A 17,968-nucleotide genomic window follows, 5' to 3' on the forward strand; every position below is an offset into this window, starting at 1 on the left:
GAAACGTTTAGAATTAGCTTGTTTTAAACAAAAACAAATGACAGAAAAACAAAAGAGAAGAATCAAACTAGATACAAAACTAACAGAAAGCAATTTATAAATGGCAGTAGGGAACCCACAAGTGTCAATAATTACACTAAATGTAAATGGATTAAACTTACCAATAAAAAGACACAGAGCAGAATGGATTAAAAAAGAAAATCCAACTATATGCTGCCTACAAGAAACACATCTAAGCAACAAGGATAAAAACAAATTCAAAGTGAAAGGCTGGAAAACAATACTCCAAGCAAACAACACCCAAAAAAAAGCAGGCGTAGCAATACTCATATCTAATAATGCTGACTACAAGACAGAAAAAGTACTCAGAGACAAAAATGGTCATTTCATAATGATTAAGGGGAAGTTGAATCAAGAAGACATAACAATCCTTAATATATATGCACCAAACCAAGGAGCACCAAAATATATAAGACAGCTACTTATTGACCTTAAAACAAAAACTAACAAAAATACAATCATACTTGGAGACCTCAATACACCGTTGACGGCTCTAGATCGGTCATCCAAACAGAGAATCAATAAAGATATAGTGGCCTTAAACGAAATACTAGAACACCTGGATATGATAGACATCTACAGGACACTTCATCCCAAAGCGACAGAGTACACATTTTTCTCTAGTGTACATGGAACATTCTCAAGAATTGACCATATGTTGGGCCACAAAGACAATATCAGCAAATTTAGAAAAATTGAAATTGTACCAAGCATATTTTCTGATCATAAAGCCTTGAAACTAGAATTCAACTGCAAAAAGGAGAAAAAAAATCCCACAAAAATGTGGAAACTAAACAACATACTTCTAAAAAATGAATGGGTCAAAGAAGAAATAAGCGCAGAGATCAAAAGATATATACAGACAAATGAAAATGAAAATACGACATAGCAGAATCTCTGGGATGCAGCAAAAGCAGTAATAAGAGGAAAGTTCATATCACTTCAGGCCTATATGAACAAACAAGAGAGAGCCCAAGTAAACCACTTAACTTCACACCTTAAGGAACTAGAAAAAGAAGAACAAAGACAACCCAAAACCAGCCGAAGAAAGGAGATAATAAAAATCAGAGCAGAAATAAATGAAATAGAGAACAGAAAAACTATAGAAAAAATCAATAAAACAAGGAGCTGGTTCTTTGAAAAGATCAACAAAATTGACAAACCCTTGGCAAGACTCACCAAGGAAAAAAGACACAGGACTCAAATAAATAAAATCCAAAATGAAAGAGGAGAGATCACCACAGATATCATAGATATACAAAGAATTATTGTAGAATACTATGAAAAATTATATGCCACCAAATACAACAATCTAGAAGAAATGGATAAATTCCTAGAACAATACAACCTTCCTAGACTGAGTCATGAAGAAGCAGAAAGCCTAAACAGACCAATCAGCAGGGAGGAAATAGAAAAAACTATTAAAAACCTCCCCAAAAATAAAAGTCCAGGCCCAGACGGTTATACTAGTGAATTCTATCAAACATTCAAAGAAGACTTGGTTCCTATTCTACTCAAAGTATCCAAAAAATTGAAGAAGAAGCAATACTTCCAAACACATTTTATGAGGCCAACATAACCCTCATACCAAAACCTGGCAAGGATGGCACAAAGAAAGAAAACTACAGACCAATATCTCTAATGAATACAGATGCTAAAATACTAAACAAAATACTGGCAAACCGAATACAACAACATATTAAAAAAATATACATCATGATCAAGTGGGATTCATCCCAGAATCTCAAGGATGGTTCAACATACACAAAACGGTTAACGTAATACACCATATCAACAAAACAAAGAACAAAAACCACATGATTTTATCAATAGATGCAGAAAAGGCTTTTGATAAAATACAACACAATTTTATGTTTAAGACTCTCAACAAATTGGGTATAGAAGGAAAATATCTCAACATGATAAAGGCCATATATGATAAACCATCAGCCAACATCATATTAAACGGCATAAAACTGAGGACTTTCTACCTTAAATCAGGAACAAGACAGGGTTGTCCACTCTCTCCACTCTTATTTAACGTGGTGCTAGAAGTTCTGGCCAGAGCAATCAGACAAGACAAAGAAATAAAAGGCATCCAAATCAGAAAAGAAGAAGTAAAGGTATCACTTTTTGCTGATGATATGATCCTATACATCGAAAACCCGAAGGACTCCACAAAAAGATTATTAGAAACAATAAACCAATACAGTAAGGTCGCAGGATACAAAATTAACATACAAAAGTCCATAGCCTTTCTATATGCCAACAATGAAATATTAGAAAACGAACTCAAAAAAATAATCCCCTTCACGATTGCAACAAAAAAAATAAAATACCTAGGAATAAACATAACAAAGAATGTAAAGAACCTATATAATGAAAATTACAAAGCATTGTTAAGGGAAATCGAAAAAGATACAATGAGATGGAAAAATATTCCTTGTTCTTGGATAGGAAGAATAAATATAATCAATATGGCCATATTACCCAAAGCAATATACAAATTTAATGCAATTCCCATCAAAATCCCTATGAGATTTTTTAAAGAAATGGAACAAAAAATCATCAGATTTATATGGAACTATAAAAAACCCCGAATAGCCAAAACAATCCTAAGGAAAAAGAATGAAGCTGGGGGCATTACAATACCTGACTTTAAACTATATTATAGGGCCACGATAATCAAAACAGCATGGTATTGGCAGAAAAATAGACACTCAGACCAATGGAACAGAATAGAAAGCCCAGAAATAAAACCACATATATATGGTCAAATAATCTTTGATAAAGGGGCCAACAACATACAATGGAGAAAAGAAAGCCTCTTCAACAAATGGTGTTGGGAAAACTGGAAAGCCACATGCAAAAGAATGAAACTCGACTACAGCCTGTCCCCGTGTACTAAAATTAATTCAAAATGGATCAAAGACCTAAATATAAGACCTGAAACAATAAAGTACATAGAAGAAGACATAGGTACTAAAATCATGGACCTGGGTTTTAAAGAACATTTTATGAACTTGACTCCAATGGCAAGAGAAGTGAAGGCAAAGATAAATGAATGGGACTACATCAGAATAAAAAGTTTTTGCTCAGCAAGAGAAACTGATATAAAAATAAACAGACAGCCAACTAAATGGGAAATGATATTTTCAAACAACAGCTCAGATAAGGGCCTAATATCCAAAATTTACAAAGAACTCATAAAACTCAACAACAAACAAACAATCCCATAAAAAAATGGGAAGAGGACATGAACAGACACTTCTCCCAGGAAGAGATACAAATGGCCAACAGATATATGAAAAGATGCTCAGCTTCATTAGTTATTAGAGAAATGCAAATCAAAACTACAATGAGATACCACCTCCCCCCTGTTAGATTAGCTATTATCAACAAGACGGGTAATAGCAAATGTTGGAGAGGCTGTGGAGAAAAAGGAACCCTCATTCACTGTTGGTGGGACTGTAAAGTAGTACAACCATTATGGAGGAAAGTATGGTGGTTCCTCAAAAAACTGCAAATAGAACTACCTTATGACCCAGCAATCCCTCTACGGGGTATATACCCCAAAACCTCAGAAACATTGATACGTGAAGACACATGTAGCCCCATGTTCATTGCAGCACTGTTCACAGTGGCCAAGACATGGAAACAACCAAAAAGCCCTTCAATAGAAGACTGGATAAAGAAGATGTGGCACATATACACTATGGAATACTGTATGAAATGATGTATAAGAAATGATGACATCAGATCATTTACAGCAAAATGGTGGGATCTTGATAACATTATACGGAGTGAAATAAGTAAATCAGAAAAAAACAAGAACTACATGATTCCATACATTGGTGGAACATAAAAATGAGACTAAGAGACATGGACAAGAGTGTGGTGGTTACCAGGGGTGGGGGGAGGGAGGACATGGGAGGGAGGGAGGGAGGGAGAGAGTTAGGGGGAGGGGGACGGGCACAGAGAACTAGAGGGTGGCGGAGGACAATCTGACTTTGGGCGAGGGGTACGCAACATAATTTAATGACAAAATAACCTAGACATGTTTTCTTTGAATATATGTACCCTGATTTATTAATGTCATCCCATTACCATTAATAAAAATTTATTTAAAAAAAAAAAGAATTAGCTTGTTTTGATGATCACTTGGAGAGAAAGGAGAAGAGCAATAAAGAGGATAAAAAGAAGGGTCATTTATAGCATGAGTAACTAGCTAAATGAAGATTCTATTTAAGTAAAAGAAGAAAATAGAAGGTATTGGGAAAGGGTAAGAACTAAATTGCTTAATTTTATTTTATTTTATTTTATGTTTTCATATGGCAGTTCTATTTTAAATATTTTTATAATATTATTTAGAAAAAATTTAATGAGGTGATATGATCAATAAGGGTATACAGGTTTCAGGTAAATCATTTTCCATCACCTTATATTTGTCCCTCTTTATTACCCTCCCCCCACACCCTTTCCCCACAAGTCCCTCCCCCTGGCAACAATTTCAAATTTGTTTTTTCAAAGGAGAGGAGGGGAGATAGGGAGACAGACTCCTACATGCACCGTGACCAGGATCCACCCGGCAACCCTGTTGGGCTGATGCTCAAATCAACTGAACTATTCTCAGCACCTGTGGCTGAAGCTGGAACTAGTCCAGCCACTGGCTGTGGGGGAAGAAGAAAAGAGAGGGGAAAGAGGGAGGAGGAGAGAAGCAGATGTCCTGCCTGGGAATTGAACCTGGGACTTCCGCATGCCAGGCCGACACTGTATCCACTGAGCCAGTGGGCCAGGGCCTACTACTTCACTTTTATCTATGTCCATGAGTCCCATTTGTATATATCTCACCTATGTGTAATATCATATAGTTCTTAGCTTGTTCTAATTTACTTATTTCACTCAGTATAATCTTCTCAAGGTCTATCCTTGAAAATATGTGGTCATAAATGGCAATATGCCATCATTTCTTATGGCTGAGTAGTATTTCATTGTATATCTGCACCACATCATATTTATCCAGTCCTCTATTAGGGGACACTTCGGTGTTTCCATATCTTAGCCACTGTGAATAGTGCTGCGATGATTATGGGGGTGGATGTGTGTGAAGTGCTTTACTTAAAACAGAAGGAATCAAGAGCCTTTCTGGTAGGGTGTTCTCTCCTTCCTCACTACTGGATGCCATCCATTTTTAAAAAACAGTTGAATAAGCAACTGTTTTTTAAAAATATTTCTTTTGTATATTTATAGCATCAGAATCTAAAATAATCCAAAAACTTTAAATAAAAAGGTTTTAAAACTGCTTATTTGGTCCAACCTAGTTATTTTACTGGATAAGGAACTGAGTCCAGAGAACTCAGCAAGAAACCACTGAAAAAGATAATTTTATAGGTTCCTTACAGTTTAAAATTCTGCTATCTTTTAGCTAAGCATTAATCCTTTGTTTGATATTTCTAATATAGCCAAAGAGTTCTGCTTACTATTTCTTTTTTTTTTTTTTTTCATTTTAGAGAGGAGAGAGAAGGGAGAGAGACAGAGAGGGAGAGAAAGAGGAGAGAGAAGGTAGGGAGGAGCTGGAAGCATCAACTCCCATATGTGCCTTGACCAGGCAAGTCCAGGGTTTCGAACCAGCGACCTCAGCATTTCCAGGTCGATGCTTTACCCACTGCGCCACCACAGGTCAGGCTGCTTACTATTTCTTAAGTGTGCCTTACACTGCTTCAACATCAGCCAGTTTCTTTGATATACCACCATGTATCTCTATCCATCCAAATTCTAGTCATCATTCAAAGGCAGTAAATATTCACAATGTCTAAACACATACAGTATAGCAGTTACGTTCTATATGATACTCACAGCAATTAACTCAAGATATTCTTGCTCATATATCTCTGTAAACAGATTATAAACCCCTAGAGGGAAAAATCTTTAAAAACCTTTGCTCTCCCATAGCCTCAATCTAAATAACTTGTACATAAATGGGGTTTCAAACAAGAATAAAAAAGATAGATGAATGATCCTAATTATGTCTACCAAAATCACTTCCCTTATGATATCTTGTATAAAATTGTATTTCTTAGTAGTTGTACCATCTACTTCTTTGAAAATTCAGATATTTTAACATAATATATCACATATATTTTAAAGTTGAGCTTGAGTTTGAAAATAAAAAGTTTAAATCTACCTTTAAAGTATCTGTACCTTCTTTTTCAAGAGACTGAGACTTTCCTTCTTGAGAGTTCGAACTCAGAAGTGAGCACCTGAGCTTTAGGAACTGATACTATCTGCCTGGCTGGCTGCATTGATTCCTTGTATTACATTAGTAGTTGTTTGTGGACTTAAACCCCTAAAACAGTGGAAAATATAAGGCCAGTCAAAACAAACTTATACTCAAATACAATCAAATTTATAGACATTTCACAAAGTCTGAAACAGATAACCCATTCTTACTAATACAAAAAAAGTGTCACATCATTATAGACCTATCCATTATTTGTCAGATAAATAACTTTTATTTGAACTCCTAATATATACTCTGTCAAGGCACAGTACTTAAAATTGTGAGAAATTTACTTATTTTAAAAAGAGGTAGGAACCCCTCCCTACCTCAGTACCAATGCTTGTCAAAACCAAAAGTCACAATAATTGAAAATTGTGGATCAGGGTGGGGAAACATAAGTTTTGCCAATATTTTTAGTTTCTTTACTTTAAATGAAAGAGAAAAGGAATAAAAACAAGACTTTTACTTTTTAAGCTGTCCAAAATACAATCATTTTAAATAAAGTTGCATAAAATATATTAATACAAAGTCAACAAAGTGGCTATAGTTCATGGTGGCCAAGACATGGAAACAACCAAAATGCCCTTTAACAGATGACTGGATAAAGAAGATGTGGTACATATATACTATGGAATACTACTCAGCCATAAGAAATGATGACATGGGATCATTTATGACAACATGGATGGACCTTGATAACATTATACTGAGTGAAATAAGTAAATCAGAAAAAACTAAGAACTGTATGATTCCATACATAGGTGGGACACAAAAATGAGACTCAGGGACAAGAGTGTGGTGATTACCAGGGGGAGGAGAAGAGAGGAGAAGAAGGGAGTAAGGGAGGGGGAAGGGCTTAAAGTAAAACAAAATATATATAAGGTGAAAGAGAATGATTTGACTTTGGGTGATGGGTATACCGCATAATCGACTGTCCAAATGATATGAAGATGTTTTATCAAAATCTATGTACTCTCTTGTTGACCAATGTCACCCTGTTAAATTTAATTGTCTAAATAAAAATAAATTTAGAAAAAGAAATGAAATTCTAAATAATAAAAAAGAAACATAACTATAATTCTAAGGTATTTACATACTTTTCCTTTTAAAATTCTCCAGAATAATTCACTTTATATAACTTTCAAATTTATAAATTTCATACCTCTAACAGTAAATTAGAAATGCATGCTATTTTTGAAAGCATATCAGGTTTCTGCTCTTTTTTTTTTAATGTTATGACGTTATGGGTAACATAATCACAGGCAGTGCAACATCAACATCTAAACAGTAAGAATAAAGATTTTTCCATATTCATCTTTTCACATTTACCAGAAATCAGATTTTAATACAAGTGAATCTATCAGTGGTGACTAAGGGGGATGACATTCCTTTAAAATACATGTTTTGAAACAAAACAGTTTTCAATGAAACAAACTGTTAAAATCATCCCTGTTGTTTCTTTGTCTCTTTTCCAAATTAGTTTCTTTGCTTATTTTTTATGATTTCACAATGTCTATATAAAGCTGTAAATTATGCTATGAAATATTTTTAAACAAAGTAGAAATCTTCCACAATGCTTTGTACTTTCCTTGCTTGTCTCCCTTATTCATGTTGGCCATTGAATGACTGAAATAACATACTACCCTTCAGGAAACCCCAGGATTAATAGAAACAGGAAGAATAACAGATATGGTTATTAGCAGTATTGAGGTACCTCCCAGAAGCAATCCTAGCAAACCAATGACCTACTGGGAAGACAGAAAAACATATATCCCACAGGTAAAGTGGAATATACTTCTTCAAACCAACACAGTGAGTCCTCAAACAAAACAAAATAAATAGACAAATTGCCTTCTGCTAGAAACAATATAGGGAAGTTTATAAGGTTTATTTATATATGGCAAAGAAAATTAAGCTGCGTCCCATAGGAAACAAAAACAAGAGTAGCAATAATATGGCAGATAAAAATAAGGGGGGAAAATCATCTCATGGACTTGTTAAGCTAAACAACAGCCTATATAATGAATCTTAAACATTAATATATACCTACAACAGTTTTTATTATGAATTTTATGAATTAATGAATTTCAAATGTAGCTTACCTGTTCCTAACCTATTAAACACCCTAGTTAACATGGATTGTTTTGGAGAATCATGGCCCAATTTGACACTATTCATTCATTCAAGCACTTACTAATGCTGCTATACTCCAAAATCTAAGTACATATCGAAAGTTATGTGTACTTGGGGTGGTGAACACATAGTACAGGGCACAGAGATGTGCTGCAGAACTGTGCACTTGAAACCTGTATAATTTTTTTAATTAGTGTCACCCCAAAAATTCAATAAATTGGAAAAGAATGTTATATGTACTTACTCTCTCCATAGCTATTAATTTTTATTGATTTAGCAATATAATACTATACAGTATCTCTCTGCATGTATTTTACTATTTGACATTTCAAAAATCTTAAGAAAGGTCTCTTTTGCTAGGTGGTAAGCCCATGGGTATAGGGACTGTGTCTACTTTGTTCACTGCTCCATCCCTGTGCCAGCCTCCTGATACATAAAGCCTCTGCTACCTGCTTTGATACACTTTTTATATCTCTATAAGTTGCTGTCTTATTGTAATTTGTTTTGAAATATAAAGTGAATAAATGTAGCATTAAATGCCCTTTCTATAACTACAGATTCAGTTACATTAAGATAAGAAATGACAAATACTTATGAGATAATATTTTATTCTAATCATTCATTTATGTAAACAACAAACATGACTGAAACATCCCAAGTCAGGCACCATGCCGGCCACCGGGAATGAGACAGATAGATTAAGCATATTCCCCGAGGAAGCTCACAAATAATTAGAACTACCATCTCACTACAAACATCTAATACACAGGGACATTACAGAGAGACACAAAGGATGTTACAGGATCACAGCAAAGAAGGCACCTAATTCCCTGCAGTGGTTTCTATAGACATATTTTCTCAAATAACAAAAAGATTATTTGTAAAAAAAAACAAAAAAAGTCTTAAGGTGTAAATAAAAGTATTCTTCTTCTATTATTTTATTTACAATTTACCACATGTTTATATATCATGTTTTAAAAGTATCCCATCAGTACATAATCCTTTCTAAATGTTATAAACACTATCTTAGGAAAGAATTCAAAAATCAGCCACATGTTACCAACAATTATGATTTAAACCTATCATTTTACCTGAATATTTCAAAGACTTGAAACATTTCCAATTCCCCAGACTATGGCGTTCTGTTATTATTTATTGTACATCTATTATTTGACAGACCCCAGAGAAGAACAAACTTAATTCTCTGCTCTCAAAGAACTCATTATAATAATGTGATTTCATTACCATTATACTATAGCAATAATATATTTTGGATCTATCTTTGCTTTAGGATCATTAATGAATCTTCCATTTATAACACAGAAATAAAATTATAATCACTGTGTATGTTTTTCATTAAAAATTTGGTAACATATATTAATACTATTTCTAAATATTTTTGAAATAAATGAAATCAAAAGTAAATTGTTGAATAAAACAACTCAATGTTAAGCTGTAGCAGAAAATAAATCTAGTAAATATGAATCAACCCCACATAAAAGCATTGCTTGTGATTTCAGAGTGAAATAAAAATACTCAAATGGGAAGAAAATAAAAGCTAGTCCAATAAACTTTACAAGTAAATGGGTATCAGATGAACTTGGTTTACACTCAGGATAAAAATATTAGGGCCAAGCCCTGGCCGGTTGGCTCAGTGGTGGAGCATCAGCCTGGCGTGCAGAAGTCCCGGGTTCGATTCCCGGCCAGGGCACACAGGAGAAGAGCCCATCTGCTTCTCCACCCCTCCCCCTCTCCTTCCTCTCTGTCTCTCTCTTCCCCTTCCGCAGCAAGGCTCCATTGGAGCAAAGATGGCCCGGGCGCTGGGGATGGCTCCTTGGCCTCTGCCCCAGGTGGTGGAGTGGCTCTGGTTGCAACAGAGCGATGCCCCGGAGGGGCAGAGCATCGCCCCCTGGTGGGCAGAGCGTCGCCCCTGGTGGGCGTGCCGGGTGGATCCCGGTTGGGCGCATGCGGGAGTCTGTCTGACTGTCTCTCCCCGTTTTCAGCTTCAGAAAAATACAAAAAAAAAACAATATTAGAGCCAAGCTAGATATTTCCCAGTCATATAGCAAAAATAATTGTTCAACAGTAAAATCTCTATATTCTCTTATAAATTCCTAATTATGAAATCTTCCTGGAACACTTCTGATTTTATTCCTCCTTGGAAAATCAGCAGGTAGACATACTTTATAGCATCAGTAAATAACAAAGAAAAAACAAACACAGCTTTGTTTGGAAATCATTTCTAGATTTTCTGTCGTTGATTCTCCAGGATGAACTGCAACAATGCCTACAAACATATTAGAAACTACATTGCACTTTCTTTTTCTAAAGTTAATAATCTAAACTGTGCTTAAGAATCTCAGTATTTTAAAATAAAAAATATATAGAATATCACATAGAGAGTTCTGAAGATGGCAGCGGAGTAGGCAGACGCACAGACACCCAGCTCTCACCACCAAACTGGAATACAAATCAATTTAGGAAAAATCAGCGGGAAAAACAAACTCTGGACTACAAGAACAGCTCTCAAAAACCAAGGAGCAAAGAAGAAGCCACAACAAACCTGGTAGGGAGCACCTGAATCTCCTCTGCTTATAGGAATGGAGGGGGGGTGAGGCTGAGAGCCCAGAGGGGATCTCACTCCAGGGAAAAGGGCAATAAATACTGCTCACAGCCACTTGCCTGGTGCCCAGGAAGTGAGGTGTGTTGAAAAGACCAGCTTATTTCCCAAGTGAAAAGGAAAGAGAGAGGGACAGACTGTGAGGGGCTAAGGAATGCAGGAGACGATCTAAAAAGAGCTGACTCATTCATATTGGAGGCGGCCATAGCTGGGAGAGGTACTGATCCTTCCTAACAAAACAGTACTGAATTGCTTCCGGATCAGAAATCTCCAGACATCTCTCCAGGTCCAATCAGCACAACAAGGCACAGCTGAAAACAAGAAGTGGAGAGGAGGGGCAATAACTCAGATCTCCATGGAGATCTGAGATACACCTCCCCCTACTGAAGCTGAGAAAACACCCTGCCCCCAGAGAGATTAGTTGGTGGAAGAGGCTATCAGAGTCTCAGGTTACACCCATCCCATTCCTGGATACAGTTTCAAGGAAGCCCCCTGCTGAGATCAGTAAACAAGACTATCACCTGTTAAGAAAACAAACAAATCAAGACTTCAAAGCTGCCCAAATCCGAAAGTGGATTACAAAAAATAGCTGATACCAATCCAAGAAGATCTAGAAATAACACAACTGAAAACTAGAGGTAGACAACACCATGCCTAGGCTCAACCAACTCTACAAACAAAACACCCAAACATAGACAATGAGAAGACAAAAAAGTGCAATCCAAATGAAACCACAAGAGAAATCTTCAGGAGATGAACTGAGTGATATGGAAATAATCAAACTTCCAGATGCGGAGTTCAAAATAATGATTATAAGGATTCTTAGGGATCTTAGAACAACAATGGATGGTAATTATGAACACCTAAATAAAGAAATAGCAAGTATAAAAAAGAACCAGATGGAGATGAATACAATATCAGAAATAAAGACCATAATGGAAGGAATTAAAAACAGGATAGACAGAACTGAGGATCGAATTAGCGAGTTGGAGGATAACTGGAATGAAGGCATGAAAACAGAGAAGAAAAAAGAAAAGAGACTGAAAAAGTCTGAGGAAACTCTGAGAGCTCTGTGACAACATGAAGAGAAATAACATCCACATCATAGGGGTTCCTGAAGAAGAAGAAAAAGAACAAGGGATAGAAACTTTTTTCAATCATATCATAGCTGAAAACTTCCCTAAATTAATGCAAGAGAAACTCTCACAAGTACAACAAGCACAAAGGACTCCATTAAACAGAAACCCAAAGAAACCTACACCAAGACACATCATATTTAAAATACCAAAGTTAAGCTATAAGGAGAAAATATTAAAAGCTGCTAGAGAAAAAAAAGCTTTCACCTTCAAAGGAGTCCCCATAAGCATGACATCCAACTTCTCGACAGAAACACTAGAGGCCAGAAGGGAATGGCAAGAAATATTCAAAGTAACGCAGAACAAGAACCTACAACCAAGACTACTTTATCCAGCAAGGCTATCATTTAAAATCGAAGGAGAAATAAAAAGCTTCCCAGACAAAAAAAACTCAAGGAATTCCTTACAACCAAACCAATGCTGCAGGAAATGTTAAGGGGCCTGTTGTAAACATAATCAAAGTGGGAAAAGAATATAGCAAAAAAGGAATACAGCTTTAAAGAATAAAATGGCAATAAACAACTACATATCAATAATAACCTTAAATGTAAATGGATTAAATGATCCAATCAAAAGACATAGGGTAGCTGTGTGGCTAAGAAAACAGGACCCATATATATGCTGTCTACAAGAGACATACCTTAGAACAAAAGATGCACATAGATTGAAGGTAAAAGGATGGAAAAAAACATTTCATGCAAATGGAAATGAAAAAAAAGCTGGGGCAGCAATAGTTATATCAGACAAATTGGATTTTTAAACAAAGGATATAGTAAGAGATAAAGAAGGCCACTACATACTGATAAACGGAGTAATCCAACAGGAAGATATAACTATTATAAATATCTATGCATCTAATATAGGAGCACCTAAATATAAAAGCAGACTTTGATGGATTTAAAAGGTGAGATCAACAGCAATACTATAATAGTAGGGGATTTCAATACCCCACTAACATCACTAGATAGATCCTCAAGAAAGAAAATTAACAAAGAAACAGCAGACTTATTGGAAACACTAGATCAACTCGATTTAATAGATATCTTCAGAACCTTTCACCCCAAAGCAGCAGAATATACATTCTGTTCAAGTGCTCATGGTACATTCTCTAGGATAGACCACATGTTAGGGCACAAAAGTAGTCTCAACAAACTTAAGAAGATTAAAATCATATCAAGCACTTTCTCCGATCACAATGGCATGAAACTAGAAACGAACCACAACAGAAAAGCTCAAAAATTCTCAAACACATGAAAACTAAATAGCAGGTTAAATAACAAATGGATTAAGAATGAGATCAAAGAAGAAATAAAAAAATTCCTAGAAACGAATGACAATGAGCATACACCAACTCAAAATTTATGGGACACAGGAAAAGCAGTTCTGAGAGGGAAGTTCATAGCACTACAGGCACACTTTAAGAAGCTAGAGAAAGCTCAAATAAACAACTTAACCCTGCATCTAAAAGAATTAGAAAAAGAACAGCAAGTAAAGCTCAAATGTAGTAGAAGGAAGGAAATAATAAAGATCAGAGCAGAAATAAATGACATAGAGGCTAAAGAAACAACACAGAGGATCAATGAAACTAGGAGCTGGTTCTTTGAAAAGGTAAACGAGATTGATGGACCTTTAACTAGAATCACCAAGAAAAAGAGAGAGAGGACTCAAATAAATAAAATTAGAAATGAGAGTGGAGAAATAACAACTGACAAAACAGAAATACAAAATATTGTAAGAAAATACTATGAAGAACTGTATGACAAAAAACGAGACAATCTAGATGAAATGGACAAATTCCTTGAAACATACAATCTTCCAAAAATCAACCTTGAAGAATCAGAAAACCTGAACAGACTGATTATAACAAATGAGATCGAAACAGTTATCAAAAAACTCCCAACAAAGAAATGTCCGGGGCCTGATGGCTTCACAACTGAATTCTACCAAATATTCAAAGAAGAACTAACTCCTGTCCTTCTCAAGCTATTTCAAAAAATTCAACAGGAAGGAAGACTTCCAAGCTCCTTTTATGAGGCGAGCATAATTCTGATTCCAAAACCAGGCAAAGACAACACAAAGAAAGAAAATTATAGGCCAATATCTCTGATGAATATAGATGCTAAAATCCTCCACAAAATATTAGCAAACCGGATCCAACAATATATGGAAAAAATCATACACCATGATTAAGTGGGATTTATTCTGGGGAGGCAAGGCTGGTACAATATTCATAAATCAATCAATGTGATTCATCACATAAACAAAAAGAAGGAGAAAAACCATATGATAATTTCAATAGATGCAGAAAAAGCATCTGATAAAACCCAGCACCCATTCATGATCAAAACTATCAGCAATGTGGGAATACAGGGAACATACCTCAACATGATAAAAGCCATCTATGAGAAACCCACAGCCAACATCATACTCAATGGGCAAAAATTAAAAGCAATACCCTTAAGATCAGGAACAAGGCAGGGGTGCCCCCTTTCACCGCTCTTATTTAACATAGTCCTGGAAGTCCTAGCCACAGCAATCAGACAAGAAGAAATAAAAGGCATTCAAGTTGGAAAAGAAGAAGTAAAACTATCATTATTTGCAGATGATATGATATTGTATATAGAAAACCCTAAAGTCTCAGTCAAAAACCTACTGGACCTGATAAATGAATTCAGCAAAGTGGCAGGATATAAAATCAATACTCAGAAATCAGAGGCATTTTTATATGCCAACAATGAATAGTCAGAGAGAGAAACTAAGGAAACAATCCCCTTCACTATTACACCCCCAAAAATAAAGTAGCTAGGAGTAAACTTAACCAAGGAGACTAAAGACTTGTACTCAGAAAATTACAAAGCATTGATAAAAGAAATCAAGGAAGATACAAACAAGTGGAAGCATATACCGTGCTCATGGTTAGGAAGAATAAACATCATTAAAATGTCTATATTACCCAAAGCAATCCATAAATTCAATGCAATACCAATTAAAATACCAATGACATACTTCAAAGATATAGAACACATATTCCAAAAATTTATATGGAACCAAAAGAGAACACGAATAGCCTCAGCAATCTTAAAAAAGAAGAATAAAATGGGAGGTATCACACTTCCTAATATTAAGTTATACTACAAGGCCATTGTACTCAAAACAGCCTGGTACTGGCATAAGAACAGGCATATAGATCAATGGAACAGAACAGAGAACCCAGAAATAAACCCACAGCTCTATGGACAACTGATATTTGACAAAGGAGGTAAGGAAATATAATGGAGTAAAGACAGCCTCTTTAAAAATGGTGTTGGGAAAATTGGACAGCTACCTGCAAAAGAATGAAACTAGATCACCAGCTTACACCACACACAAAAATAAACTCAAAATGGATAAAAGAATTAAATGTAGGCCGTGAAACCATAAACATCTTAGAAGAAAACATAGGCAGTAAGCTCTCCGACATCTCTCGCAGCGATATCTTTGCTGATTTATTTCCACGGGCAAGTGAAATAAAAGACAGGATAAACAAATGGGACTATATCAAACTAAAAAGCTTTTGCACAGCTCAAGACAATAAGAACAGAACAAAAAGACAAACTACACAATGGGAGAATATATTTGACAATACGTCTGATAAGGGGTTAATAACCAAAATGTATAAAGAACTTGTAAATCTCAACACCAGGAAGACAAACAATCCAATCAAAAAATGGGAAAAAGAAATGAATAGACACTTCTCCAAAGAGGACATACAGATGGCCAATAGGCATATGAAAAAATGCTCAACATCACTAATCATTAGAGAAATGCAAATTAAAACCACAATGAGATATCACGGCACACCAGCCAGAATGGCGCTCATCAACAAAACAACACAGAATAAGTGCTGGCGAGGATGTGGAGAAAAGGGAACCCTCCTGCACTGCTGGTGGGAATGCAGACTGGTGCAGTCACTATGGAAAACAGTATGGAATTTCTCAAGAAATTAAAAATTGACCCAGCTATCCCACTTTTAGGAATATACCCCAAGAACACCATAGAACGGTTCCAAAAGGAGAAATGCACCCCCATATTTGTGGCAGCATTGTTCACAATAGCGAAGACCTGGAAACAGCCCAAGTGTCCGTCAGAGGGAGTGTATTAAAAAGCTTTGGTACATATATACTATGGAATACTACTCATCCATAAGAAATGATGACATTGGATCATTTACAATAATATGGATGGACCTTGATAACATTATACGGAGTGAAATAAGTAAATCAGAAAAAACTAAGAACTATACGAATCCATATATAGATGGGACATAAAAATGAGACTCAGAGACATGAACAAGAATGTGATGGCAACGGGGGTGGGGGTGGGGGGAGGGAGGATGGGCCGAGGAAGGAGAGAGGGGGTGGGGGAGGGGAGGGGCACAAAGAAAACCAGATAGAAGGTGACAGAAGACAATTTGACTTTGGGGGAGGGGTATACAGCACAATCAAATGTCAAAATAATCTGGAGATGTTTTCTCTCAACATATGTACCCTGATTTATCAATGTCACTGCATTAAATTTAATAATAAAAAAATCACATAAAATAAATTTATGGTGTTACAAAATTTTATAAAACAAAACACTTATAAAGTAACCATGATAGTAGTCAGTCAAAAGGAATTTTCCCTAAAGGAACTCTTCCTTGATTCCTACCCCCCCCTTTTTTAAACAGTTCTTCTCCCTGATACCATCAACTCCAAAATTGCATTTGTGGTTCTCCTAAAAATATTTTTAATGTATATCACCTACCCAAGGATAGCCCACAGCCCTTCTTTAATAATTTATTTTAAATCACATTTTCATTTTTGTACAGAATCTTTTGTTCTTTTATCTTGTATTTCCTTTAATTCACAAAAAAGATTACTTGTGGAACTGAATTTAGTGAAGAGAATATTTACCCCTATGATTGAAAGTACTCTTATTTTCATGTTCTTAAGGAACATCAAAGTTCTTATGATAAGTAACCAAAATCAGTAAAAAGAGAATATAATATTTCTATATATATTTAAAATCTTATATGCAATATCATTTACATAATTCTCATGACTACTCTTCATGAAATAATTACTACTTAATTTTTATAAATCTAAAATTTCACAAATCTTGCTTAAAGATAAGAAATACTTTAATAACTTGGAGTTGAGACAACTGTCTGACCCTAAGCTTCTTCAACAAGACTCATACACTCATTTGTAATTTACTTTTAAAGTTATGAGCTTATCTTTCAAGAAAAAAGAACAATTTCTTAAACACCAAAGGAAAAAATATCCAAAGCATGATTCAAGAGCAGTGGTTGAAAAGAAAATGGACAATATAATAGCAAAATTACACATTAACTTACATAATCATGGAAGGCTTTTGCTTCACTTGAATGTTCACATGTTTCACGCCTTTCTGGAGCTGCACAGTAGAGATCCCAAAATACACTAGAAAAGTAATTAAAGTAACATTAAGAAAATCATGTAACACAAAATAATTAGATAACAATTGTAAAAATATCAGACATTATATTTTACATAAAATGTGTTTTTTTCAGGACAAATATTTCCTCAAAAGACAAATTCAGGCAAGACTCTTCATGCAATAATAGGGTTTAATCCAGCCATTGTTCAGAAATGTTAAGACAATTATTCTAAAAAAAAATAAAATAATTAAAAAGAAAATTAAAACTGTCATCCTGGGCCCTGGCCTGCTGGCTCAGTA

At 35.3% G+C, this 17,968-nt stretch overlaps 1 protein-coding gene across 10 annotated transcripts in view; it reads right to left on the bottom strand.

Moving 5' to 3' along the window:
• Positions 1–17,968, bottom strand: part of SSBP2 (single stranded DNA binding protein 2) — a 402,367-nt gene that overhangs the window by 229,532 nt on the left and 154,867 nt on the right. For all 10 annotated transcript variants that reach the window (XM_066273705.1, XM_066273699.1, XM_066273700.1 and 7 more), the window contains one exon: positions 17,607–17,691. In XM_066273705.1, the coding sequence (XP_066129802.1) occupies positions 17,607–17,691 (85 nt within the window). The remainder of the gene's footprint in view (positions 1–17,606; positions 17,692–17,968) is intronic.

The sequence above is a fragment of the Saccopteryx bilineata genome, chromosome 4 (genome assembly GCF_036850765.1).
Source record: "Saccopteryx bilineata isolate mSacBil1 chromosome 4, mSacBil1_pri_phased_curated, whole genome shotgun sequence".
NCBI classification, from domain to species: Eukaryota; Metazoa; Chordata; class Mammalia; order Chiroptera; family Emballonuridae; genus Saccopteryx; species Saccopteryx bilineata.